At 46.8% G+C, this 26,385-nt stretch overlaps 4 protein-coding genes and 1 non-coding gene across 10 annotated transcripts in view; 4 read left to right on the forward strand and 1 right to left on the reverse strand.

Annotated features, from left to right (window-relative positions):
* The window catches only part of LOC124469171 (microtubule-associated protein RP/EB family member 3-like), a 7,561-nt gene extending 5,977 nt beyond the window's left edge, over positions 1–1,584 (forward strand). For 2 of the 3 annotated variants that reach the window (XM_047022287.1, XM_047022286.1), the window contains exons 7-8: positions 1–23; positions 158–1,584. The exon at positions 1–23 is cut by the window's left edge and continues 148 nt beyond it. In XM_047022287.1, the coding sequence (XP_046878243.1) occupies positions 1–23; positions 158–226 (92 nt within the window). In that variant the 3' untranslated portion in view covers positions 227–1,584. The remainder of the gene's footprint in view (positions 24–157) is intronic. The other variant, XM_047022288.1, reaches the window with a different exon arrangement.
* Positions 1,585–3,222: 1,638 nt separating this feature from the next.
* Positions 3,223–12,679, forward strand: tmem214 (transmembrane protein 214). Its single transcript, XM_047021999.1, has 17 exons — positions 3,223–3,499; positions 5,481–5,665; positions 6,282–6,432; positions 6,539–6,673; positions 6,820–6,902; positions 7,742–7,847; positions 8,496–8,577; positions 8,663–8,764; positions 9,125–9,266; positions 9,357–9,448; positions 9,548–9,596; positions 9,713–9,820; positions 9,947–10,064; positions 10,401–10,497; positions 10,642–10,810; positions 10,958–11,109; positions 11,205–12,679. Exons 1-17 carry the CDS (start codon positions 3,352–3,354, stop codon positions 11,329–11,331), a joined length of 2,046 nt encoding a protein of 681 aa, XP_046877955.1. The 5' UTR covers positions 3,223–3,351; the 3' UTR covers positions 11,332–12,679.
* A 137-nt stretch (positions 12,680–12,816) lies between these two features.
* trnay-gua lies at positions 12,817–12,901 on the forward strand. The gene is given in 2 exon segments: positions 12,817–12,853; positions 12,866–12,901. It is a non-coding gene; the product is annotated as a tRNA-Tyr (tRNA).
* Positions 12,871–24,829, forward strand: agbl5 (AGBL carboxypeptidase 5). 3 transcript variants are annotated; one of them, XM_047021953.1, is made up of 18 exons: positions 12,872–13,398; positions 13,759–13,919; positions 14,222–14,468; positions 14,701–14,872; positions 15,051–15,217; positions 15,360–15,537; positions 15,644–15,822; positions 15,950–16,487; positions 16,611–16,780; positions 16,864–16,999; positions 17,212–17,423; positions 17,515–17,717; positions 19,037–19,216; positions 22,578–22,729; positions 22,841–22,893; positions 22,997–23,208; positions 23,594–23,712; positions 24,043–24,829. In XM_047021953.1, the coding sequence occupies exons 3-18, from the start codon at positions 14,254–14,256 to the stop codon at positions 24,124–24,126; spliced, it is 2,970 nt and encodes a 989-aa protein (XP_046877909.1). In that variant the 5' UTR covers positions 12,872–13,398; positions 13,759–13,919; positions 14,222–14,253; the 3' UTR covers positions 24,127–24,829. The 3 variants fall into 3 exon arrangements, with proteins under 3 accessions (XP_046877911.1, XP_046877909.1, XP_046877910.1); XM_047021955.1 differs by lacking the exon at positions 19,037–19,216 and having other exon boundaries at positions 12,871–13,398; XM_047021954.1 differs by having other exon boundaries at positions 12,872–13,919.
* An 88-nt stretch (positions 24,830–24,917) lies between these two features.
* On the reverse strand, positions 24,918–26,090 carry ost4 (oligosaccharyltransferase complex subunit 4 (non-catalytic)). Of its 2 annotated transcripts, XR_006956246.1 has the most exons (4): positions 26,076–26,090; positions 25,643–25,812; positions 25,219–25,372; positions 24,918–25,091 (listed from the first exon to the last, which is right to left on the reverse strand). XR_006956246.1 is itself a non-coding variant. In XM_047021956.1 (3 exons), exon 2 carries the CDS (start codon positions 25,369–25,371, stop codon positions 25,258–25,260), a length of 114 nt encoding a protein of 37 aa, XP_046877912.1. In that variant the 5' UTR covers position 25,372; positions 25,643–25,759; the 3' UTR covers positions 24,918–25,091; positions 25,219–25,257. The 2 variants fall into 2 exon arrangements, 1 of the variants encoding a protein (XP_046877912.1); XM_047021956.1 differs by lacking the exon at positions 26,076–26,090 and having other exon boundaries at positions 25,643–25,759.
* Between the last annotated feature and the right edge of the window lie 295 nt (positions 26,091–26,385).

Below are 26,385 nucleotides of genomic sequence, written 5' to 3' on the forward strand. Positions count from 1 at the left end.
CAGAGGTATTGACAAACAAAGAGGTATAGTTCATACACAAATACACACAGACACACACACATACACGCAGGCACACACACACACACACACACATACATACACACGCACACATACATTGTACATGCTTAACAACACAAACCTGTGTTGTGTTTGTCAGGACGGCTTCGCTCCGCCAGAGGATGAGGAGGTTGTGGACTCACCAAAGGGGGATCCGGAGGAGTACTGAGCAGCCTGGTGTCTGCAGATCTCCCTCTACCACTCCATCTCTCTCTGACTCACCCATTCACTGTTCTCACCCCCCCCCCCTCTTTTTATGTACCCCCCTTCCCCTTTCCCTTATGCCGTAGTCCTTATGCACTACATTCTGACAATGTTGTACAGTGCGGTGTGCTAGTGTGGGATGCTAACCCTAGACCTGTCTGGACCATGTCAGCCCTTTGTGGCTACACTGCATTCTAATGTGAGAGGGGGTGGCTATCTGTGTCACGGTGCTAGCCAGTCGAGGCGGACTAAGGGGCATGTTAGTTTGCATGAGTGGGGTTCGTCCTGTCAGGTCAATGTAACTGAGTACAGGACTTCACTCCACTTGGAGCCCAAAGCCAAGAGCGCCACCTATCTGCAAAGACATGTCACTCCTCCTCCAGTCGCACTGATACCTGCTTACACGTGTTCACACGTGCACACATGCACACCTCCGCTACGTACATTCTGAGAACATGTCCTGCATACATGAATATACATATCATACACTACATTCATGCACACTCAGAGGCAATCCATGCTCTGCTGAGAGTGCATCAGTGAGTGGGTTCACTCCATTCTGACACAGCAACACCACGTTTGCACTCATCAAGTCGTTTGCTGGAGTACGTTTGTTTTTAAGGCTGTCAACAGCCTGTTTACTAGACAGCATGATGTTTTGGCTCTTTATGGTTTCAGTTTTTGCAGAATTTGGGGATTTGGGGTCGGGGTGGGTTCCTTGCACTAACTGTAGCAAAACAAACCGATGAGAAGATTCAGCATGCCAACATGCAGTACCTGGCCAAACGACAAGAGACGCAGTTCTATTTTTTTAAATAATTCTTATTCTGCAGAGTCGCATTTGCGTTGAATGGCTAAACTGGGTGTTAAGAGGAGTCAATGTGAAACTTATTTATTCATAAGTGAAGGCCAACACAATGTCAGGCTGTTAAATTACAACAAGGAACAAATGCAAACTCAAATCTACACAGAGGCTATAACGCTAATAATTGAAAATGTATTTATTGAGTCGAGAAGTTTCTAGCTGCTATTTTTATTTTGAGTTGCCGTATTTAATTTAATTGAGTTTTGATATGTTGCACAGCGTTAAAACGCCCCAGTGGTTGCCTAGTAACAGGAGATGTGGTTCGTTATGATTGAAAGCCCTGATTAGTGAGATTTCGGTGATTTAACAGAAATTGGGTCAACAGGAGGAGAGCCCTTTGTGGTCACTCACTCCTTTCTCACCCCTCGTGTTGCCATGGCAGCCATGTGATAAACATGCATCACATGGAGTTTTATTACTGAAACAAAATAAAAATGTGGGGTTCAAACCCAATCAGAGCTGTAGTAGTCAGTATTTTTTGTTCTTCCCTACAAGTCATTTGACTATACACACCAGTGGCGGTTGGTGACTAAAATATTCGGGAGGACAGGAGAAAGAATCAAATCAAATTTGAGAAAGAATAAATACGGCGTGTCATTTCTAGTAATAATAAACCGACTAGTAGCCTAACCTAGAGGCCTAGTAACACAACCTATTGACTGTAGCCTAACAAAGGATGAAAATAAAAAATGGACCAGCTGACCGAGAGGGAGAGTGGCATCTCTGCACAATCGCACATCATGGCACAATTTTACACAACAAAACCCACTGTTTAAAAAGATACAGATAACTTTATTGGCAGGGTAGGCAATGTTGTTGAGAAGCACTTTTTGTCATATTTGCCTAAATTAACTTCACATCTTGATAGTAACCAATAGGCTACATATAAAGGTTTGAGGTAGGCTGATATGAAATTAAACCGACATCTGTAGGCGTCGCAAGACTAATATCTGTTTGACTGCAACCAATCATTGAGCCGTACCCTGACTAATGATTGGACTGTCTGTCTGTCTACCCAGAGCCATAGAAAAAGATCTATGGCTCTGTGTCTACCTGCCTACCCATAGATATGTGCCTACCTACCTGCGCACCTGTATTTATTTCAATTTTAAAGAGGTGAATACAAAACCAACAAATTCGATGGTGTTAAATTTAAATATGAATGCCTTTTAAAAATGCAAAATATGATGTCACTGATTGCTTCCATAGAGGACAATCCTCCCCTGACGAGCCTCGTGCTAGGCCTCCGCACGCGCCAGAGCCAGGGTCGGCTCCAAATGGAATGCTGGGCCCCTTCAAAAAATAATTTTGTAAAAGTATAAATAAGAAATACTGGCATTGGCTATAAATTAAATATCAAGATTGCAACACTTTCCTGCAGAATATGCAGGTCTGCTCTTATTTTGACTGTCATACATGCTTTGTAAATACCTGCCCCCCTTGTGAAAAAAATGCCCCCCCTTTTAATACGTTCTGGAGCCGAGTCTGTAGCTTACATGAGTAAGCGTTTATGTAGATGAATTGTCTATATATCCCTGTCTTTCTCCTTGTCTTTGTGTCTTTCTCAAATCACAACATCCCAACAACACATTTCACCCGGCCCTGAATGAAATGCATCTTTCCATCCTCGTCCTTTGTGCAGTGATCTGACTTCACTGATCTGTGGATGCCGTGCAGAGGAGTTATATCTGCCCTCTCTTGTTCAGTCACGCGGTGAGAAATAATGAGAGGGAATAAAGGACGAATGCATCCATTTGCAGAATATCAATATTGGACCACTAGCATCTGTTATAATCTTGAGATCACACAACCCATCAGTAGCCTAGGAGTATTTATAATCCTAACCAGAGCAGTATTTCTTATACATACATTCATAACCAGCCTGAAACTGCCCCCATTGACCTTATTTCACTCCTGTAAGTCACGATAGGTTATTTACCATGGAGAAGTGTTCATCGCAATGATTAGTGCATATCAGAAGTTTGGTTTGGAATTCTATACAAGTTCATGTAGTTTTTCTTATTCAATAAACTAACGGTCTGTTCATTCAAGAGGCAGTCTGACGTCATATCGACAAGGAGACGTGGCACGGGTATGAAATCCTCTCACTGTCAAACCGGACGCCCATTATTTAGCACGCACGGCGGGGTGGAGGCTACCAACCAGGAACAAGCAGATACAGTAATCTTAACCAAGATATCCAACATTTAAGCAAGACGCTTGAAATGGCTTCTAATAATGGTTCGGTTGGAAAGTGGGAAGTAGTTAAGAAAGGGAAGAAACCCAATAACTCAGGAGGAAAAAACCCGGTGGCTGACAAGAAATCCGGTGGGGGAAGGAAAGCGTTGACGGAATCGAACCTCCACACGCTTCGTAAGTATACAGTTTACCGGCCATTGTAGCAGCGAATTAAACGTTAGCAAACTACAGGCGCGTTGAGGGATTTTGGTATTAGGTTTAATGACACGTCGGCTAGAGGAGCTACCAAGGTAGCTAGCTAGACTGGTGGTTAGCTGCTTAGCTCTAGCTGCTAGCTGTACATCGTCCTCGCCAATCGTTCACACACATCAGGTGAAAGCTGCTGCCTAGCTAGTAAGCTAGCTTTAGCCTTGCTAGCTACACTACAGTATTTAGATAGTTGACTGACAGCGTTAATGGCTCGGTAGTTTATTAGCTAGATAGTTATCTTCGAGCCAACAATTATTTATATTTACCAAACCACGTTCCACCTGTCATGTTGTAAGATTGCCGGTGGGATTTAGTTAAGAAAAATTAAGCAATTAAGTCTACAGCTGGCTGGCATATGTCAACAAATTAATTGTCATCCTAGCAGGGGGTATCGAGTCATGTTACAATATGTCCATCAGAAGTTACATTGTGATAGCTATTTAACAACATATGAAAATATATTAACCTAAGGATAAGTGAAAAACTTAGGTTGACTGTTGTTACGACATACAGCCAGCAAATCAACTCCAGCCACTTCAATACCGCATTTCTCACCTGACAGCTGGCAGAATTGTCATGTGTTATAATGTGTGTACCTTCTCAACGTGAACAAAACTAACGGTCCCTTTAATTCGTGTTATCTGCGTTGTTTGTGCAGCATGCGCTGTATTATTACTATCTTTGTGATAAGAGTCCAAAGTCTCCCTTGTAGAATAGGGGTGCCAACACAGTATCTGTGCCAGTTCAGATCGGTCAAGGGGAGAAAAACGATGCAGACTAAAAAGCAAATAGATTAGACAACTAGAGGACCAATTCTGAGATGAATGCCGAATCTGAGCTGTGGCCTTGAGATACTTCTGTCTTCTGGATCATGAGACTGCAAACACAGATTTAGTTTTGTTTAACATTTCATGCTTTTCTCCTTGAAGCCCACAGCAGATGTGTGTGTGTGTGTGTGTGTGTTGGCAGTGATCTCTGATGCATCTCTGTGTCAGGCGTTCTGCTTGGCATTCTTCTGCTGTCGGTGTTAAAATCCAGCCCACCCAGCAGTGAGGCCGTCTCCGGTGAACACTTCTCAGATTACACCCCATACTGTCCTCCTCTCCCACAACACGCACACACACACACACTCTAGTTCCACACTCTTCTGTAGTCCACCCATTACCTCCAGTGTCTTCCTGACTCAGATTTATAAAGTTATGCTCCTAAGCTCTTTAGCACTTCAGGTTTCTTTCAAGCAGAGGGCATCACAAACCTGTCATGTAATGTTGCAGCTATACCAGAGGAGTGTGTGTGTGTATTGTTTGGTGTTTACTTGCATTTTTTTTCTGCATCGTAGCTTGATCCCTCCCTTACACACTCTCTCTAAACAGGACTCTCACCATGTGTATATATGTGGTGATATCTGATATAGCTCTAGCTCTTTGGGCAAGAGGGTAGAATGATCAGTGAGCAACTGGTAACCCCTTTCAACACCTCATCTAGTGGGCAGTGAGGGGATAGGTCGGGGGTAGGAGCCTGGATGATGGAGGTGAGGAGTGGAAGGCCTCGTGGTGTAACTCATAAACATATTGATGTATTCCCACCATGCCAACTTCAGCTGCAACACATTCTTACTCCAGAGTATAAGCCTGGACCTTTGGAGGGGCCTGTGTGGTTGTGTCTGTCAAACTGAGAGGACCAGTTATCACTTCAGTGGGCGGGACGACATGCGAGAGAGGAGGGAGGAGAGAAGAAGAGAGGGAGGGCTATCTTAAAGAGCCTATCCTTTGGTTAACATTTCAAACAGAGAGATTCGAATAGAGAATCGTGCAGTAGGCGCTATTAAAGGATTTTCTTTTACCGTCAATCCCTTGACTACAGATCTGCATCTTCTGCCTTTACCCTGGGCCCAATTCTGTTACAGCTCCCCTGAAGATGTCCACAAATGTATTTGACGGTTTTGAGAAGATGAACAAGAAGCAGAACAAGGAACAGGTGCCGCCACCGGCCGAGCCCCAACACAAGAAGCCTGCGTCAAGCAAGCCCAAGACGTCAACCCCGGCCCCCACATCCACTCAGCATAAAACAGTAGAGGATGCCTTTAAAGCCGTGAGTAATACATACCGCAAAGAATAGTCGTTAACAAGTTTATTTCAGAAATAGCTTTATCTGTGATGTAAAATCATGGTCATGGAATAAGAATGCTCATTTTGGAAAAAATTTGGGGGACCGATACTCGATGCTCGTTAACAACCATTAACTGATAAACGCTTTAAAGATTAAGATAAAAAAAATTGAATGGATGAGTGTATGTGACCCATAAAAAAAACAATAAAAAAACAAGGAGATAAACAAAACAAAAAACATTGAATGCGAGAATGCTGGCTGTACCTTCATGATTGGTGGCTTTAACAACACGAAAGCACATTTACAGGCTATATTGCTGCTGCTCAACAACGAAAAGGGTGATGGCCAAAATAGCAGAAAGTCGCTACATTGGTCTCTAGTCGCTAGACACAACTTTTTGTCATTGGGGAATGTTAAAAGTGACTAAATCTAGTGACACAGACTGTTGCTTAATTGACACTATTTAACCAGTAAACATTCATATTGTTGGTAAACAGTAACACAGTGAATTATGAGAATTCCTTGATATTTCGTCTGGATGAATGGATATTCTGTCTCTGATTCCTCTCCCTTTCCTCTGTCTTCTACCAAATGTTAGTTTGATGTTGGGGACTTGAAGCACCAGTTGGAGCGCAGTCAGACTCTATTCCCGGAAAACCCGTCCGTGTGGGTTAAAGACCTGGCTGGTTATCTCAACCACAAACTGACCGCTCCAGACACAGAGCCCACACTCAGCAGCTATGCTCACGGTCAGTAAGGTTCAGTCGCATTACATGTCACAATCAGAACTGTAACAGTGGAAATAAACACAAATGTGTTTTTAACGTGCTTTCCTTTACTCCCTTTTACTTTCAGATTACCCATACTGCCTTGCTGGGAAAGAGTTACAAAACGTGATCAAAGGCCTGATTGGTCGATGTAGTGACACCCTGCCTGACTTCTTTGACCATTGTGTTTATACTATGCTCAGAGAGCTGGACAAACACACAGGTACATACAGATCATCTTACCACATCAAGAAAGAATACCTCATGAAAAAATGTATTTGACTGGATGTCAGGCACGATGAGTGTTACTGTTCCTGAGTGTTTTGCGTTGTTTCCAAGATATTCCAAGCCCTGTGTTTCTGCTTCCAGGGGAGTCTCTTCACGGCTACAGAGTTTGTATTCAGGCCATCCTACAGGACAAGCCAAGAATAGCCACACAAAACCTTGTTGAAGTGAGTGTGTGTGTTTGCTGTGTGGTGTGGGTGGGTCTTGGGTATTTTGCTGTCTAGGGTGTGTGTGTGGGGGGGGGGGGTGAAGGGGAGGGGAGAGAGGAGAGGGGGGGGGGGAGTCGGGGGGGGGGAGGGTGCAAGCGTCTGGGATGATATAACCTTGAGTCTGCGGAGTGTGAGTTGTTGCTTCAGTCTGCTGTCCTTTCTGCAACTGAACCTGAAGTTGAGCAAGATGACGTTGCATTTTGAGATGATTTATCTGTTGGATTGTCACGATGGTTACACAGTTCTCCAGAAAGGGAACCAATATTGGCCTGGTAAGGATGTTGCAGCAACGTGTCCACAGCCACTCGTGCATGGCGTCGATTGGGAATGCTAGTTATTGATCAGCTCAGATGAAAGGAGAGCAAAGGAATAAATGACCAGACAAGTTAGGGACATTGCAAGGTCTTTCTGAGACAGAAGGTCAGAGAACTCATTTGTGTGTGGGAGAAAGTGAGATACAAATGGGAAAAAATGCAGTTGGTGATATGACTAGAACAACACACATATGGTGCCAGACACATAGACGCTTCTACCTTCTGGAGGACTGAGTTAACATTCATGGATACACATTCACAACTTCATATTGTTCCACAGTTATAACTTAAAATAGCCTCAGTTTTTATCTATCGTTTTTTCCCCTTTTCTCTCTTTTATCTGTCTTCATATTTATATTTTCTGTCTCCCCGCCTCTCTCTCTCTTTCTCTCTCTCTGTCTTTCTCTCTCTCTGTCTTTCTCTCTCTCTCTCTGTCTTTCTCTCTCTCTCTCTCTCTCTCTCTCTCTCTCTCTCTCTCACCAGTATCTGGAGTTGCTGCGGTCAGTTCAGAACCGTCCAGTGAAGTGTCTGACCATCATGTGGGCTCTGGGCCAGGCTGGGTTCCATGACCTGAGTCATGGGCTGCGAGGTGAGACCCACACAGTCCCCCCTCAGATCCACATGTTCAGCCATCCTGTCCAGCTCTCGCTCTGTCTCTCCCTTCCTCTGCTTCACTTTCCCAACACCTGGCACAGTTCATGTTTGCTGGCGAGAATTCTGGGTCAAAGAGACCTCTGGAGCAAGACGTGTGTGTAATAAGACACACACACTCTGTATATATTGTATTTGTATATATTAAGTGTGGGACATTTCACAAAATTCCCGGTTCAGTTCGATATGACAGCGTCATGTTTGATGTTCTCAACACAACCAAAAAGTTGGGATTTCCTTGATTTAGATCCTTGTTAAATGTCTTAAAACAATATCATAAATTATTATCGTTTTTAGACTATGAACAATGACTGAGTTACTAGCCATATTGCAATGGGCTCGCTTAGCATAGCTTGCCTCACTAATGTCATGTTTTCCTTTTACTGTGTTCACGCCCAAAAAAACTGTTAAACGAATAACACAAATGTTTGGTGTGAAGACAGCATTAGGGGGAGGGAGGGACAGACAGCTTGTTGTCTGTTACATGATCTGGGCTGCCTTGACTGCAGTGGCTCAGTCATCACTCCAAAAGTGTCCAATTCTCCTGCCTCTATAGTGACCTGAAGGTTTTCTTTGTGTGACGTAGTGTGGCTGGGTATCATGCTGCCCGTGCTGGGGGTGAAGGCCCTGTCATCGTACGCCATCGCCTACCTGGAGAGGCTCCTCCTGTAAGTGTGTCTTCAGCTTGAGAATAGAACGGCATGTATTCAGCTGAAGGCGTGCGTGTGTGTGTAATGTGTGTGTTCTCCCCAGGCTTCATACGAACCTGACGAAAGGATTCGGCATCATGGGTCCCAAAGAGTTCTTTCCTCTGCTGGACTTTGCCTACATGCCCAAGAACGCCCTGTCGCCAAGGTGAGTTAAACAACCCGGCCCTACCGCGTAGCAACGTGACCTGGCGGCCGGACAGTTGCTCACAGATCCCCTTGTTGGTAGGGGTGGGGGAAAAAATCGATTCACATTTGAATCGCGATTCAGTCTTCTAGCGATTCACATCGATTCACAAATTTAAAGTCGATAATATAAAATACATAAAAAATTGTAATGTTTTTATATATATTATATTTATTTTTTTATTGTAAATCGTGAATCGATTTATCGAATCGTGACTCAAAAATGGATTTTTAATCGAACCGTGACCCGAATCATGAGGTACCAAATGATTCCCACCCCTACTTGTTAGTCCCGTCCTCACTGTGTTGATGTTTCCCACAGCCTCCAGGAGCAGCTCAGGCGTCTGTACCCTCGGCTGAAGGTCCTGGCGTTCGGAGTCAAGCCTGAGAGCACGCTCCACACCTACCTGCCCTCCTTCCTCTCCAGAGCCACGCCTCACTGCCCCAACGACATGAAGAGAGAGGTGAGGCACACGCACGGGAGTATACGCTGTGGTCAGAGACGTGCCCTTCATCTGAATGGACTCAACATCTTCTTCACTCTCTCCTTGCAGTTGCTGAGCAGCATGACTGAGTGTCTGTGTGTAGATGTTCAGAGTTTGGGCGTGTGGCGGCAGCTGTACACTAAACACCTACCACAGTCCAGGTAACTGTTAGAACACACACCCTCCCCAGTCCTGTTTGAACAGATTCTTATTGTAAATCCATCTTTTATAATTGTACCACACATTGTCCTTCTTTCCAGCCTCCTGTTGAAGCATTTACTGAAGTCGTGGAACGTCCTGCCACAGAAGGTAGGGGCCCTACTGTCATCGTCGACCCGTACCATTTGGTTGACGTTGTGACATCTCATGTATTCGGGCCTCAGGGTCGATCATAACCAAGTCCCTGTGCTTGTTTGTTTTTTCAGTTGCGCAAGAATCTAGAAGAAACCGTCCAGTCATTCAGAGTGACCAACGAGGAGATGATAGAAGTGTCAGACTCCCAGGAGCTTACAGAGTGCAATACCCTGTGCCATGTAAGGCCCAGACAATTATTTCTCCATACACATCTGCCCACTTTGTCCATTTCATTCCCGTGTTGGGATCTTAGATCTTTTTTCCTTAACCTAATTCTGTGTCCCTGTCCTGGTTTGACCCTGAAGAGCCTGCAGCTGAAGATGCGTGGCCGAGGCTTCCCCTGGTCCAGGCTGCTCCTGGTCCTGCTGGTGTTTGCTGCGGGTTTTGTTGCTCATGATGTCAGAGTAAATGGCACATTCTCAGGTCAGACACACACACACACACACACACACACACACACACACACACACACACACACACACACACACACACACACACACACCTATCCATTCTACTGGTCATCAGGTGTTCTCTAGACATGCGCTAGGTGTTCACCAAGACATGGTGATGCTGTGACATGGTGATGCTGTGACATGGTGATGCTGTGACATGGTGATGCTGTGACATGGTGATGCTGTGACATGGTGATGCTGTGACATGGTGATGCTGTGACATGGTGATGCTGTGACATGGTGATGCTGTGACATGGTGATGCTGTGACATGGTGATGCTGTGACATGGTGATGCTGTGTTTTTCAGACTCCACCACAGCCAGGTATCTGCACAGTTCAGGGGTGATGGCTGTGTCTCTGCAGGCCTGGAACAAAGTGACCCTATACACCCAGCAAGGCCTCAGGTGGGTTGAACTGCATCTCTGACCCTTCACCTTTAAGCCTAACCTGAAACCCACCCATGCTTAAACTGGCTCTTGTATTCTCCTAAAGATGTAGGGTGATGATGATGATGATAGTGAATACAGTGTGTGTGTTTCTTTGTGCAGCTCTCTGGAGACCAACACCCCTTACTATTACTCTGAGTGTGTGCGTGTTCTTGGACCAGTGCTGGAGCAAGGATGGGACAAGACGAAGGCTGCCACAGTCCTCCTCAGTGACCACACCCTCCAGCTCATCACCTGGATCAGGGAAAACACACCCCTGCTCATAGAATGGGTAAAAGACACACACACACACATATACATACAGACACACGCACACATGAAACTAAATGTAGTATGAATCATGTTGATGGTGAGAAGGGGGATTTTTCTTGTGGTTGCATTTTTCCATTGTGATGGTGCGTGTGTTGTGCTCCTCCAGCTCAGCGCCAACACCCCAGACAGCGTGTTCCAGGTGCTGGAGTACCTGAAGCAGCTCCTGCTGTTGCTCCATCAGAACTACCTGCTGCCCGCCCTGGCATACACATCAAACCTACTACAACAAGCCTGGACCAGCCTACAGGATTCTTGCAAGTCAGTAAACTCAAAATGTTGAGACTGTTTCGTGTACTTACGTTTTCTTGCTGTAATAGAACTTGACGACCTAAACGTGTGTGTGTGTTTTGTAGTGGAGAGGTGTCTGTATCCTGTCTCCAGGGCCACGCGTTGGCCTTCACCAACTCCACCTGGCACCTGCTCCAGGACACGACGTCAGCCCTGAAGACCTGGGCTCAGCAGCTGCTGAGCCGGGCATGAGACACACATCAGACACACACACAGCTCAGCTCTCATACACACACACACACAACTTACACTTATTCCCACTCGCACGCACACACACACACTGAGACTACCTTTGCTTGCGTTGGCCCCCCTCTTGGCCCCCCATCAGCCATGTCCAGAGGTGCTGGAAGAAGGAAAGCAGACTCTCTACAATGGACCTTTCTCAAAATTGTTATGTCTTCTGGTTTATTTCTACTGATCTGCCTGCTATTTTCTAACTGTTGTTTTTTTACCTAAACTTTTCTCACTCTGGATGCAAAAAAGCCCCTCCTGTTTCTATCTGTTGATCACGCTACAACACAGTACAATCTGATTTTACAAACACAAGACGGAGCTTTATAAATAGATACTCTGATTTATAAGTGGTTTCTATGCATTTCTTTATGAACAGTTCCCTTGGTGAAAAGTTCCAGAGGGGGGAACAGACTCAAAGCCCACAATCCTTTTTTGTGATCGTACTTTGCCCTCACGAGTGTTGAAGGGCAGGGCAAGTTTTTAAGCTACATCTCAGTGACCATGGAGACTGGTCCCATGTGTGTGTATGTGTGTGTGTATGTGCATGTGTGTGTGTATGTGTGTGTGTATGTGTGTGTGTGTGCGCATGTTTCTTGGTGTGTGTTTGTGCGCCAAGCCTCTGCTGAACAGTTTATAAACTTATACAGTTTATAAGCTTATAAAAAGCCTTTGTGTCAGGGATCTAGGCTGTGGGAGATGTGGAGGTGGGTCACATCCGCTGGTCTGATTGGCTCCCTCAGACGAGATTTGAAACGTATTAATCCACCCTGCAGCATGTGTAGAGCAGAAGAGTTTTCTACCAGTCCAGCCCTTGTAGGTGTATGAGGTTGAGGGAATGAGGTCACATAGTGCAGTGATGGAGATGGAAGTTACCTAATCTAATTTATCTATCATGCTCCCGTGAAGTTTTAATTTTTTCTTATCTCATTTCGCCTGTCCTTTCCGTCTCTTTTCCTTAAAATTTTTGTGTAAAATTGATACCATACAGCCCCTTGTCTTGTCCTCACCCTTCTCTTGTGATTTGAAAGCTGAGCACCGTGGATAACTACTGCTGCCTCCCTCATGTCTTTATACTTGAAAGCTGATGACCCATTGTGTGCGTGTGTGCATTGTGCGCGTGTTGGTTGTTGTGGAGTAATGAATGCTCTCCGACCTACCTCCTGTATGCTTTGAAAGTTTAGCGTCCCGTTCCTCTTTCTTTCTTCTTGGCTCATTAGGAGCCGTTATGACCGTTGTGTCCTGAAACAATGATTAATTTGTTACTTTGTATATGTAAATGATTTATAATAAAGATTTCAGCCCCAATGAACGTTGCTAGTTATTTACTTTATTCGTTTGTAGCTGTGTAATTCAATGAATTATATTATGAAAAAAATAATGTCTCTGTATATACCTTTACAACACACCATAATATTTAGCTACATTGCCAAAGCAGATGTATCCCCTTCGATAGCTCAGTTGGTAGAGCGGAGGACTGTAGAGTAACACTGAAATCCTTAGGTCGCTGGTTCAAATCCGGCTCGAAGGAGATGGGATTTTTTGACGCTGGCTTTGATGTAGTTATATTTTTCCTGTAATGATAAACATGCGTAATAGATGTCTTATTTTGTTTTATTTTTACAATATCTAATTCAACACGGTATTACTGTCAACAGTAAATCGAAACTGGACAAAGTAGGGAATTAGCTTAAGCGGTAGAGCGCTCATTTAACATACGGAGGTTAGCGGTATCGTTGCCCGTACCTTCCAATGTTTTCTACTATCTGCATTTTAAAAAGCACTTTAAGAGTCAAGGGCAATACTGGTTTTCTTTTATGTGAGCGAGAACAACCACTAATTTCACCCGTTTTCCTCCAAACCAGTCTATGTACGCCATGCTACTGCGTGCGTTCTTCATTCTCTTGTGAGAGCCAATCAGCACACGGATATTTGTCGCTCTGTTGTAGTGGGTTTGTTTGGGTTTAAAGAGCGTCTTGGTGATCTGAAAGGACGCAAACGCGAAAATGATTATATTTCACGAATTAAGTAAGACAAATAAACTAATTCACGCTTGAAAACAAATTATACATTTCTAGCAATTGTTTTTTTGGCAAAAGCTTAGATTGTCCTTCGTGTTAAATTTCGCTGTTGTCCATTTGCTAGCATAACTTAGCCTCCTGCTACCTACAGTAGATAGACCTATTACGAGCTAATGTTAGCGTGATAGCCCACTTCCTCCTAATTAACAACGTATTGCCTTCAGTGCATACATATTATTAAAAAAAGAGTCAAGACAATAGCGGGCAAGTACAGCTATTCCGTTTTCAGCCCGCATATCAGCTCTGTTCCATGCTAGCGAGTGACAATGTCAGTCAGTGTTGTTTTTGCATGACGTTTATTTGACAGCAACTAAAGATTGAGCACATTTGGGATGCGTTGCTACGTTATCATCTAATACGAGTCAAGAAGAGGTGACATGGTTGTTGGTAGTTATCAACCCGAGTAGCCCTTGGCCATCGAGCGAGAGTGGATGTGGCACATTCCTGACAGAAAAGACGAATCTCCAGGTAACAATAAAAGATAAGGCCCTCTCGTAAGTGAGAGCAATGTCATTGACTGCATTCTAACTGGTGTACGGCTTCAACTGAATGTTCACGAGTAAGTTTTGGCCAGAAATATGAGATTCACCTACACAACATCAATTGTTTGTTGCGTCTTCTTGAGCTATGTGTTTTGAATGTGGGGGCGTGTCTTGTTGAACTCTGGTGTGGGGGGCGTGTTCCTGAGCCTTTTAACTGTAGAAAGTACATAACACTACTTATATCAACATGCCTCAGAATAACATCAAAATGGTGTGTTTTTGTAACAGGCGGCTCCTAAGGGGAGAGAGAGGTTAGCATCATGGAGGCACGTTTTGGCAGTGTTGTGTTCAGCTCCCGTTTCGACTCGGGGAACTTGGCGCGAGTGGAGAAAGTGGAGAGAGCAAGTTCCTCCCCCTCTGCAGACCCTGCATCCACAGGGAACGCCTCCTCAGCCCCTAACTCCGCCCCCGACTACGAGTTCAACGTCTGGACCAGCCCAGACTGTGCTGGGACGGAATACGAGAATGGTAACAGGTAACCTGGCAACGCTGGCAGAAGTCTCTAGAACATGGGTCTCTGGTTGCTCTGTTGCTGGAGAGCTGCCTGCCTGTAGATTTTTGCTAGATTAGCGAAAACCTACAGGCATGTAGATCTCCAGGGTTGGAGCCCCCTGCTCAAGAAGAATCGGAAGCACTTTCAATGGATTTCCTCCAACGGGGGGGATGAAGATATTGTCGATATTGTACCGTGTGTGTGTGTCTCGCAGATCATGGTTCTACTTCAGTGTTCGTGGTGGCATCCCTGGGAAGCTGCTGAAGATCAACGTGATGAACATGAACAAGCAGAGCAAGCTGTACAGCCAGGGCATGGCCCCTCTCGTACGCACGCTCCCTGGCAAGGCCCGCTGGGAGAGGGTCCGAGATAGACCCAGCTCTGAGGTACACACACACACACACAAACACACACACATACACACAGGGGCTTCATATTTATGAACACATAGAAAGGCTTCTTTATGAATGGTGCATGGATGCTGTTGCTTTTTCTCATCTCTGTCTTTGTCTCTGTCTCTCTCTGTCTCTTTGTCTCTGTCTCTCTGTTTCTTTCTTCTCTCAGTTGGTGGATAATCAGTTCATCCTGTCGTTTACCCACCGGCTGTTGGAGGTGCGAGGAGCAACCACCTATTTCTCCTTCTGCTACCCTTTCTCCTATACGGAGAGCCAGGAGTTACTACAACAGCTGGACGAGAAATACACCAGCACTGCAGCACTGAACCCCCGCAGGTACACACACACACATATATATACACACACACATACACATGCACACACACAAACACGCACACAACTGTCCTTGAATCACTTTGGATGAAAGTGCCTGCAGAATGAGTAAGTATAATGTAATGAATCCCTCTGTGTCTGCCAGTGCGAAGGACAGTGTGTACTACCACAGGGAGGTGCTGTGTCACACTCTGGATGGCAACAGGGTCGACCTCCTGACTGTCACCAACTGTCACGGGATGCATGAGGAGAGGGAGCCTCGCCTGACCAACCTGTTCCCTGACACCTCCACACCCCGACCACACCGCTTCCCAGGCAAACGGGTAACCCTCTCTTACAGAAAGTCTCTCTTTTCTGTGTGGTGGTGGTTATAGCACGAGGGGTGATATTGATGGAGCTGTGTGTGGGTGTGCGTGTGTGTGTGTGAAGGTGTTCTTCCTGAGCAGCCGTGTGCACCCTGGCGAGACGCCCTCGTCCTTCGTGTTCAACGGTTTCCTCAACTTCATCCTGAGGAGAGACGACCCGCGCGCCCACGCTCTCCGAAACATATTTGTCTTCAAGCTCATTCCAATGCTCAACCCTGACGGGGTGGTCCGCGGCCACTACAGGTACACACACACACACACACACACACACACACTTCACACCCTCCTTTACTTATTATCCATGAGATGTACAGATGTAGACTGGAGTAATGATGGTCTCTGTGTTGGTGGGTCTGTGTGTGGTCTGCAGGACTGATTCCAGGGGGGTGAACCTGAACAGGCAGTATCTCAACCCCAGCCCTCAGCTGCACCCCTCCATCTATGGGGCCAAAGCGCTGTTGTTGTACCACCACACACACAACCGCCTGCAAAAGCACAACACACACTCCAACACACACCCCAACACACACACCAATGCCCCTCCCCTCGGCACCAAGACCACCAATCAACACCAAGCCCCTCCCCTCACCGCCCTGGAACTCAGCTTAAACCAACGCAACTCCGGGAAAGACTCAAACCCCGTCCTCCCAGAAGTCCCCATGGTGACGGAGGAGAATGGCTGGGTCACCACGGAGACAGGGAAAGGGGAGGAGATCAACTGCAATAAGAACCAAGCACCAAGTTCCTCAGAGACCACGCCTCTTATCCCTCTGGAGCTGACACTCACAGACGGGGAGCCAATCCCTGCTCACGAGGGGGGCGTGGCCTACTATGTGGACCTCCATGGCCACGCCTCCAAACGGGGCTGCTTCATGTACGGGAACAGCCTATCAGACGAGAGCCAGCAGGTGAGCCTCAGCACGGCGACTCTCTCTGTCGAGGCGTGAACATTGCTGTGGTCTGTCCCTCTGGGGTGGTGGTGGAGAAGATGCTAACCCTGTGAGCCTGTCTGTGGCTGCTCCTCTCTGCAGGTGGAGAACATGCTCTATCCCAAGCTGATCGCCGTCAACTCGGCCCACTTCGACTTCCTGGGCTGCAACTTCACAGAGAAGAACATGTACGCTCGAGACAAGCGAGATGGCCAGTCTAAAGAGGGCAGCGGGCGTGTGGCCATACACAAGGCCATAGGACTGCTGCACAGGTAGGCACACACACGCACACGCACACACACACAGACACGCTGGTGGAGCTCAACACATTAAACAACATGCCTTGTCTCTGCAGTTACACCCTGGAGTGTAACTACAACACAGGCAGAGGGGTCAACACCATCCCTCCTGCCTGTCACGACAACGGACGAGCCACACCCCCTCCCCCTCCCGCATTCCCGCCCAAATACACACCAGACATCTACGAACAGGTACGTGTACACACACACACACACACCTACCTTGGAGATAAGACTGTGTGTAGTTGAGATGTTGTTACTCGTGCACCGTGCCCAGTAAAATACCGACTGTTCCCTGACACTATTCACTGAAACCCTGTTAGAACCAAACAGTTCTGATCCTTCGATTTTTGTATGTTGCTTTGGATAAACATCGGCCAAACTCTGTTTGTTGTCCTTGTCAGGTGGGTCGTGCGGTGGCCATATCAGCCCTGGACATGGCGGAGTGTAACCCGTGGCCACGCCTCGTCCTATCAGAGCACAGCTGCCTGAGCACCCTCCGCGCCTGGATCCTCAAACACGTGCGCAACAGCAAGGGTCCCAACATACACACACACGCTCAGCCTCGCGTGTACCGCAACGGAAGCAAGGCTTCACCTCCCAAGAGCTGCAGCACGTAAGTGGACACACACACGCGTCCAGCCTCACGCTCCTGCCGAGCACCCACCTTGTCGTCGGTGTGTTAGCGTGCGTGTGTGTGTTGCTAGCTACCTGTCCAGCTCGGTGTCGGAGAACGCTCTGAGCGGTGTGGTCTCCAGCAGCCACAGCAGCAGCAGCCAGACTCCCTCCCCCAGGATCCACGTCTCTCCCAGCTTCACCTTCGGCTGCCCGCCACCGCCGCCACGCCCGCTAGCACGCACCAACACGCACGCGGCCCGCGGAGCCACCAAGACCCTCGGCCCAGTCAGAGGTAGGAGCACTGCCACCTGGCCTCTCTCTTCAGCCCTGGTCTTCCTTTTAGCCTTCTTATTTCTCTCTCTCCCTCTGTCTGTTTCTCTCTCTCTCTCTCTCTCTCTCTCTCTCTCTCTCTCTCTCTCTCTCTCTCTCTCTCTCTCTCTCTCTCTCTCTGTTTCTCTCTCTCTCTATCTCTCCCTCTGTCTCTCTCTTTCTCTCTCTCTCTCTGTCTCTCTATCTCTCCCTCTGTCTCTCTCTCTCTCTCTCTCTCTCTCTCTCTCTCTCTCTCTCTCTCTCTCTCTCTCTCTCCCCCTGTGTCTGTCTCTCTCTCCCTCTGTCTCTCTCTCTCTATCTCTCCCTCTGTCTCTCTCTCTCTCCCTGTGTCTGTCTCTCTCTCCCTGTGTCTCTCTCTCTCTCCGTCGCCACTCGCTGTGTCTGTCTCTCTCTCTGTGTTGCCTGTGTACACTGCTGCTGTTGGTGTATAGAAGGCTGCCGTCAGTTTGTGTTTGCCTTGTGGTCGACCGTTGGTTTCAGTAGTAGATGATGGGACAGACAGTGGGGTGGGTATAGAAGAGGACAGAGCCCAGCTGGAGACACTGCCTCCTACCTGCCTGACTGCCTCCTACCTGCCTGACTGTCTCACTGACTCCCATCTGCCTGACTGCCTCCTACCTGCCTGACTGCCTCACTGACTCCTACCTGCCTGACTGCCTCCTACCTGCCTGACTGCCTCACTGCCTCCTACCTGCCTCACTGCCTCCTACCTGCCTGACTGTCTCACTGCCACCTACCTGTCTGACTGCCTCACTGCCTCCTACCTGCCTGACTGTCTCACTGCCTCCTACCTGCCTGACTGTCTCACTGCCTCCCACCTGCCTGGCTGCCTCACTGCCTCAGATTGTGTGCTGGATGAGATTCCGAACCTAGAATTTAACCTCATCTGTGGTTGGCTGAGCTGAAATCCACGAACCTGCATGGCTTTGACCTCTGACTCCAGCATGACCCCGTGACCTCTGAGATGGCAGGTCTGAGTGTGCATGCATGAGTCAGCATGGTGAGAGGTTGACCCGAACCAACCCATCACCCATCCTACCCCGACAGCTACAAGCTGTATAACAAGGCAGACCTGAGCCCGTGTAGCTGAGGCAGGGCAGCTTGTGTTCTGACCAGGCTGTAGTTCCTGCATGAGGCTGAGCTGGGTGTTGTCCGGGAACTGTGTGTGTGTACCTTGCGTGTCTGTGTTTGTGCACGTGACCGAGAGCTTGTACACACACGCGTGTGTGTGTGCCCTGCACGTGACTGAGCCGGTGTGTGTGTGTGTGTCTCCCTCTTCAGACACTAAGGCACAGGAGAAGAGACGCCCCCACCTCCGCTCCGTTCTGCGGTCTCCTAGCAACAGCCACGCCCCCTCCCGCCCCCCCCTCTCCCCCGCCTCCTCCTCGTCCTCCTCGTCCTCCTCCTCGGTGTGTGCGGGGGGGGGCTCCTGCCCTCTGCCGGCCTCCGTCACTATGGCAGGTCTGTACTCCCTCCGGCCTCCCAGCCTGTCGGCCCTGCTCCCTTCCCTGCAGGCCCTGCCCCGGCCTGGGCTGCTCTCCAAACTGAGCCCCCTGCTCCAGCAGGGCCTAGCACCTCCACTCGCCTTCATCACCGATGCCAGCACCTCCCAGACCGGTTCCACGCAAGACTGAATGAGTGTGTGTGTGTGTGTGTGTGTGTGAAAGTTTGAGTGGGGAGGGGGTGGGGGGGTGTAGGTTTGTGTGTGTGTGTGTGTGGGTGTGTGATTGGTTGATTCTGGGAGATTAGTTTGTTTGGTGCCAGTCTCAAACTTTTCTTTCGACGTTCCTCTGATTTTTGCCTCATACGACATCTGCACCTTACTGATTTCTTTTCCCAACACACAAACCTGGAAATGTGTGTTTTTATTTTTGTAATAAAGCTACTGAAGCAGAGCTTTCACAGTGTACAGCCTTAGATAGTCACATTGCAAGGTTCTCAGTTACACTCAATTTAGATGCTTCTTGTTTTAGGATCCTATTGTAATATGTTTACGCATCACAGTATTCATGAAAAAAGTTTTTTCATCTGAGTGGCCAAATCATGAGCAAAGACAATATTGTAGGGACAGTGGGAAGATGTTAATGATGACCTTTTAACATATGATTTTGCCATGACACACTTTCAATTCCAATGGCAATGATGTGTGAGTGTTCATTTAGAATCAGACTGAAGGCCAAAATGGCAGCGATTTACTGTTTTTTTAAAATGCACATTTAAGATTTTATTATTTCTCTTTTTTATGCTATTTAATAATCATGTGATCACATTCTCTGACCTTCCCTCCCATTTGCCAAAGCTCCTCTTGAGATTAAAATGCTTCTTTCACCTACTGAGCAGAGATCTTATGCTGCCGAAACCACACTGTCACAGTGTAACTGTCAACACACTAGACTCACACTGTCACAGTGTAACTGTCAACACACTAGACTCACACTGTCACAGTGTAACTGTCAACACACTAGACTCACACTGTCACAGTGTTACTGTCAACACACTAGACTCACACTGTCACAGTGTTACTGTCAACACACTAGACTCACACTGTCACAGTGTTACTGTCAACACACTAGACTCACACTGTCACAGTGTTACTGTCAACACACTAGACTCACACTGTCACAGTGTTACTGTCAACACACTAGACTCACACTGTCACAGTGTAACTGTCAACATACTAGACTCACACTGTCACAGTGTAACTGTCAACATACTAGACTCACACTGTCACAGTGTAACTGTCAACATACTAGACTCACACTGTCACAGTGTAACTGTCAACACACTAGCCTCACACTCACAGTGTAACTGCAGGGTTTCCCACAGAATATATAGAATTTTCTTTACAACGTAGTTAAGGCGGCAGGCGTGTGTTGCTTAGGCAGCTGCCTCAACTGAAAAGTGCTGCGGGAAACCCTGAACTGTCAGGGTAACAATTAGTCACAGACAACAGTTGACAAATATGATAGTGATGTTAGTGATTTCTGGGCTCGGTCCGTAACCTATCAGATAAATCTGAAAGCAGTGAAGGTTCAAGGGTTACTCACAGTGTTTTCAATGTCGCCATGCTAACCAACATCACTGATATACACCTCTTTTCTTGTGACGTGGATCATTAGTTGGCCTGGCTGTTTGTGTCGCTGTGTGTTACTCGGTCTGCGTGGCCTGTATAGTTACAGTTGGAATGAGACGTGTGGTTAGTCTGGATCTGTACGTGAAGAAGGGCTTAAGGCATAAATAGGTTATAGGTCATGTTTTGTGGTTAGCTGGGACTACAGTATCTGTAGATGATCATGTAGAGTCACGAAATATGATGTGGGATTATATGTGTGTGTAGCAAGGGTTATATTACTTTGGGGATTGTATTGTATGATATTTAATCCAGCTGCTGCATGCTGGTGCCAGCCTGTTGTTTGTACACTTTCCTGCCACCAATACTGAGCTGGAGTAAGCGTGGTTGGGGGCCTGTGTTCTAGGTGACAACAGGTTGGCCAGTATGTTTTAGGCCCAGGTAAGGTTCTGTGTATGAGTTCAGTGTTGTGTTATTAACGGTGGTGTGCCTTGCTCCGCCCTCCATCACCCACCTGGTGCTTCGTCTGCCTTATTGCTGCTACAGGAGAGCAGACCTTTCCTACACAGTTTCAGCTGGCTTTCCTCCCTGGTTTTCTCCCATTGTGTCCTTCCCTCGATATCGTCATCTAAGGGGACGTTAACCCTTGACCCTCAAGGTCACGGACGTGTCCCATTCACACAGGGAAAGGAAAGAAGCCAGTCTAGACTAGCAGGCTGCCTGACTTCAGTCTAGACTAGCAGGCTGCCTGACTTCAGTCTAGACTAGCAGGCTGCCTGACTTCAGTCTAGACTAGCAGGCTGCCTGACTTCAGTCTAGACTAGCAGGCTGCCTGACTTCAGTCTAGACTAGCAGGCTGCCTGAGTTGTGTGTCCAGTAACACTGTGAACTCACACGTCGTGTCGTGCTATTTGTTATTTCCCATCCACACGCTTACCTACTTGTCTTCATGCGTGACAATACTACTTCATCCTACGCACCTGTCGTCTTCGGTAATGGTTTCCTGTAAAATGAGTATTCCTTCTCTGTGTGGCGCCTTTCTTCCTGTTCCAGACTGTCATTGTGTAACTGTGTCTCGGTAACAGACTCTTAACTGTGCTGTCTAACCCCCCCTACTGGGCTCATCTCCTGGAATAAACTATCCCTCTGTGGAGTAACTACAGTCTGTGTGTGGAACATCTACTCTCTCGTGTGTGTGTGTGCGCGTATACCCACAGACCGCAACACTGGTTGTGCTCAACCCTACTCAGTAATGTAGCTATGACCACCACGCTCATGTGCCACTCTGATGCATGATGATGTTATTACAGTCACACTTTTTATTAGATCTTATTAGTAGTCACACTATTTGGAAACAGGACCATCAGCAAGGTAGCTAATGCATGACCGATACTAGGCTATTTTGATAGAGGAGTCAGTTACTGATACAACAAGATTCACCTTAATGAAAACATCCAACATGTAGTGATACATTGTAACTGTTACATTGTAGCGTTGGACAGACATGAGTGATGGACAGACATGTAGCGTTGGACAGACAGGAGGGATGGACAGACATGAGGGATGGACAGACATGAGGGATGGACAGACATGAAGGATGGACAGACATGTAGCGTTGGACAGACAGGAGTGATGGACAGACATGTAGCGTTGGACAGACAAGAGGGATGGCCTGTCCTCTCAGCTGACTGCTGCCCACTTGTCTTCTCCTGCTTCTCTGTTCCCTGTCGTCCTGCCCCCTCCTGTCGCCAGGCGTGAGCTGTCCTGACTTCCTGTCTGTAGTCCAGAGGCGGGACTTCCTGTCTGTAGTCAAGAGGCGGGACTTCCCCATGCGCGGCGGACGAGGAGGATCGGGGGGACGGACCTTCTCACACATACAGAACCCCACAAAGACCTTCACACAGGTCAGCTCCTAGCACACACACACACACCTCTCTCTCAGGTGTGTTACACGCTTCAGTCTGTGGTTCAAACTCCAGTCTCTGTTCCCTGTGTTCCTCTGTGCCATCTCTCAGACCAGTGGGACAGAAGGACCCCTTCACATTCTCTCCTCCGTAGAGTTCAGCAAGTAAGTGTGTGTCTGTCAGGATTGCTTAGGGGACCCAGGGTTAACCCTGTAACACGGGTGCTCAGGTCAAACTGATCCGTACCGTTCCTTTGCAACCGTCAAGATGTGAGCTGCAGCCCCGGGCCAGCCGCATTCCCATCAGGAAGACTGACTCGGCCACAGCCCCTCCCCCTCAGCCTCCCCCTCAGCCTCCCCCTCAGCCTCCGCTCCTCCCCCCCTCTGGCCCCAGCCTGGCCCCCTCGGCCAACAGGGAGGAGTCGACCACACTGAGGGTTTGGAAGCTCCTGCAACCAGGCCTTCGCCGACACCTGTCAGGTACGCCGCACGGCCCGCACGCACACAAGCAGTTGATACAAGAAATGTTAAATTGCAATGAGTCACAAAGTCACATGCCCAGCAAACTGACATGGTCTAATAACCACTTAAATATGTTGGAAACCTTTACCTACAAGTGGCCTACAAACACACATTCAGTCATTTAGCAGACGCTCTTATCCACAGCGACTTACAGTAAGTACAGGGACATTCCCCCGAGGCAAGTAGTGTGAAGTGCTTTGCCCAAGGACACGTCGTCATTTGGCACGGCCGGGAACCAAACTGGCAACCTCCAGATTACTAGCAACCTCCAGATTACTAGCCCAATTCCCTAACCGCTCAGCCACCTAACACAAATCCTTGTCTTTCCTGTTCTCTGCTGTAGGTGTATCAGGAAAGGAAGACTCAGTTCTATGTCTGGCCTCCAGGGCTTTAAAGAGGAACTCTGATAGAAGCCAATTCTACAAGGAACATTCCACCATAGAGACTGCTGAACCACCACAGGTAACTTGGCAGACAGGCACTACTGCTGAGACGGTTCTACAACAGGGATGTTCAATCCTGGTGTTCAGGGATGTTCAGTTAATTTTTGATGTTTTTCTTCTCCAAAACAACTGATTCAAACGAATGGGTTGTTATTGTGCTCTGTGGAAGCCTGGTGACAACCATTCATTTGAATCAAGTGTGCTGGAGCAGGGAAACATCTAAAACATGCAGGACAGTGGGCTCTGAGGACCAGTACTCAACACCCCTGAACTACAAGATTGTTGTTTATATAATTTTGTACACTTCAGAGCCACCCCATTAACGAGAGAGCTGTTTTTTTCTCACCAGGTCCCACAAGAGTCGGACCCAGGAGATTCTCTGCCCGAGTCTGTGAATGTGTGTGGGACAACGCCCCTCTGTGGAGAGGTCTGAGTACAGCACATGTTCTTTCCTCATGGGCTGCAACAACCTGCACTTTCCTACCATGCACCTACCTACCTACCGCCTCACAGCTGATGGCTGCTTGGCTGCTAAGAGATTGATGGCTTCACATACATACACAGTACACATGAAGAGCACTGTCGCATCTATAACTTACCATTCCAGAGTGCCAGTGCTGCTGTTAAGCATTCAAATCTCCTCCACAAGTTCACTGACACCCAGTACCTGTTAGCACTGATGCACTTTTTGAAACAGAACTATTTTCCTTACAGCTCTTTATCTACTGTGATTTTAAATGATTGTGTTGAAAGTGTATTTTGCTTCCTTTAACCCTTCTCCATGCCCCCTTTGCATGAGCTATGGGTTCCTGATAGATTAGGAATAAACTGTTCATTTACGGCACAACTCACAATATTTATAAATGAGCAAGTTTCCTGCACATAGCTGATGAACTATATCTGTATGTTTAATGCTTTAGTGGTGTGCAGTTTTGGAATGCATATATCGATATAACAGTATATTCTTGGATGGTTTCGTGAAACAGATGGACACCAGATTGTCTCTTGCTATATGACCAGATAAATAAAATAAGTAGCTTTTACTACTGTAATCATGATAACATTGTATTTGTTTCTTTCTTGCATTCAAAGCTCTAAATGATGAGTGAAATTAGTTGTTTTATAACATTAAGACATACCTCTCACTTCCTTTCATGTATGTGTTTAGGCACAGTGCCAGCTAGTGCCAATACCAACTGTGTTTTAAAAGAACCACAGCCAGAGTGATTCACACACATTTTTATTAGAAAGCACTCCTGTACATACGGGGAATTACGTCTATGTGGAAAAGTAGGAAGGGATGACAGGTGGTGTATGGGTAGAGAAAGCTGGAATATTCTTGCAAGTGGCACCAAGGATTTTCAGGGTAGGCCTGGCCCCAATCTCTCATACACACACCTGTAAAGAGGCATGAATTCACTCAACTGGATTCAAGGCACAACATCTCCTTTATTTTCAGTCTTAATATAAAACGTAAAAAATACACAAAAGTAAGAGATCGAACTGTAAGGTTGAAGTCACTCACCCCTTCATTATTACCAGGAGGGGGAAGGGGGAAGGGAATCTACTCCAGCTTCTTGGGATTGTTGACGGCAACGTAGTGATACAACACGACAAGCAGGAACAACGATACGCCAAGCATGTTGGCGAATATTGCCAGCTGAACGTCTGTAACCATCCTGCAGAATGGCAAACACAGCTAGCTTCATTACCCGTTGCAAACATCAGAGGCATGGACAAGGCAGTGCCAAACTACTACTAGCTAGCTATCTGACGGCTAACTAGCTCCAGTACCAGTGCAACCAGCTACACTAGCTTAGCATGTGAGCTAGCCTTCGCTACCGCTGAATGAAAAAAAAGACACGTAGCAAGCTAGCAAAGATCCTGAAGCGCAATGGCTGTAACATGTACATACTCTTTTCACTTTTGTAGGTTCGTTGAAATCTTACCTTGTTCTTTTTTATTGGCTGCTGTACAAAATAAATTCAAATGGTTAAGCAGGGTCTGCTTCTGTCAGCTTTCAGATCAGATGCGAACCTCTTCCGCTGCTGGAAAGCCACGTCACGTAACTTCGTTCACAACGATTTTCTTCTTCTTTTTTTTTTTACCAAATTGATTGCTGAATATTTATTGTACAGCAAGACAAATATGAAACATCAGAAATATTATTTTCACAAACTGAGAAGTATCAATGAAAGAAACATTTATACAGAATATTTATTTTTATCACTAGATTTTGTAAATGTTTTGTAGGCCTATTGTTGTACACTTTGATTTATGAACAAAATGTGTCCCTCACATGAGAACAACATTCACCAGGGTTCTTGTTAGTCGCTCCTGCATAAATATGCCCAAAATAAAATAGTATTTTGAGAAACTTACAAAGTTAGTCTTTCTTTGATTTTATCACTTCACTGGGCTAAGCCAGATAAGTTGGTTGTGTGGAGAAAGATATAGTGTTCTTAGTTTCTATTTAGTGTTCAAATGTTCCTTTGCTATCTAATGACGTATGCTGAAAAATGTAAAATCTCATTTAAGATCTCAAAGTATGTTTTATTGACCTTGGGAAGCACGTTTGGAAGTCAGGGCTTATCGGTTTTCGTGGCCAGCCGACGGGGTTTGCGTCGGTTTCCGTGTATTTCGATTACAGTTAATACTCCTTTGTATCTTTAGTTGAAGATAATTTGACACT

The sequence above is a fragment of the Hypomesus transpacificus genome, chromosome 6 (assembly GCF_021917145.1).
Source record: "Hypomesus transpacificus isolate Combined female chromosome 6, fHypTra1, whole genome shotgun sequence".
Lineage (NCBI taxonomy): Eukaryota > Metazoa > Chordata > Actinopteri > Osmeriformes > Osmeridae > Hypomesus > Hypomesus transpacificus.

Excerpts from the sequence above, each read along its gene's own strand:
- ost4 (XM_047021956.1), bottom strand. The coding sequence starts at position 25,371 with ATGGTTACAGACGTTCAGCTGGCAATATTCGCCAACATGCTTGGCGTA.
- agbl5 (XM_047021954.1), top strand. The coding sequence starts at position 14,254 with ATGGAGGCACGTTTTGGCAGTGTTGTGTTCAGCTCCCGTTTCGACTCG. Across the intron at positions 22,894-22,996 it reads TCCTCCGTAGAGTTCAGCAA|ATGTGAGCTGCAGCCCCGGG; the intron begins GTAAGTGTGTGT and ends GCAACCGTCAAG. Across the intron at positions 23,713-24,042 it reads AGACTGCTGAACCACCACAG|GTCCCACAAGAGTCGGACCC; the intron begins GTAACTTGGCAG and ends TTTTCTCACCAG.
- tmem214 (XM_047021999.1), top strand. The coding sequence starts at position 3,352 with ATGGCTTCTAATAATGGTTCGGTTGGAAAGTGGGAAGTAGTTAAGAAA. Across the intron at positions 5,666-6,281 it reads TAGAGGATGCCTTTAAAGCC|TTTGATGTTGGGGACTTGAA; the intron begins GTGAGTAATACA and ends ACCAAATGTTAG. Across the intron at positions 8,578-8,662 it reads TACCTGGAGAGGCTCCTCCT|GCTTCATACGAACCTGACGA; the intron begins GTAAGTGTGTCT and ends TGTTCTCCCCAG.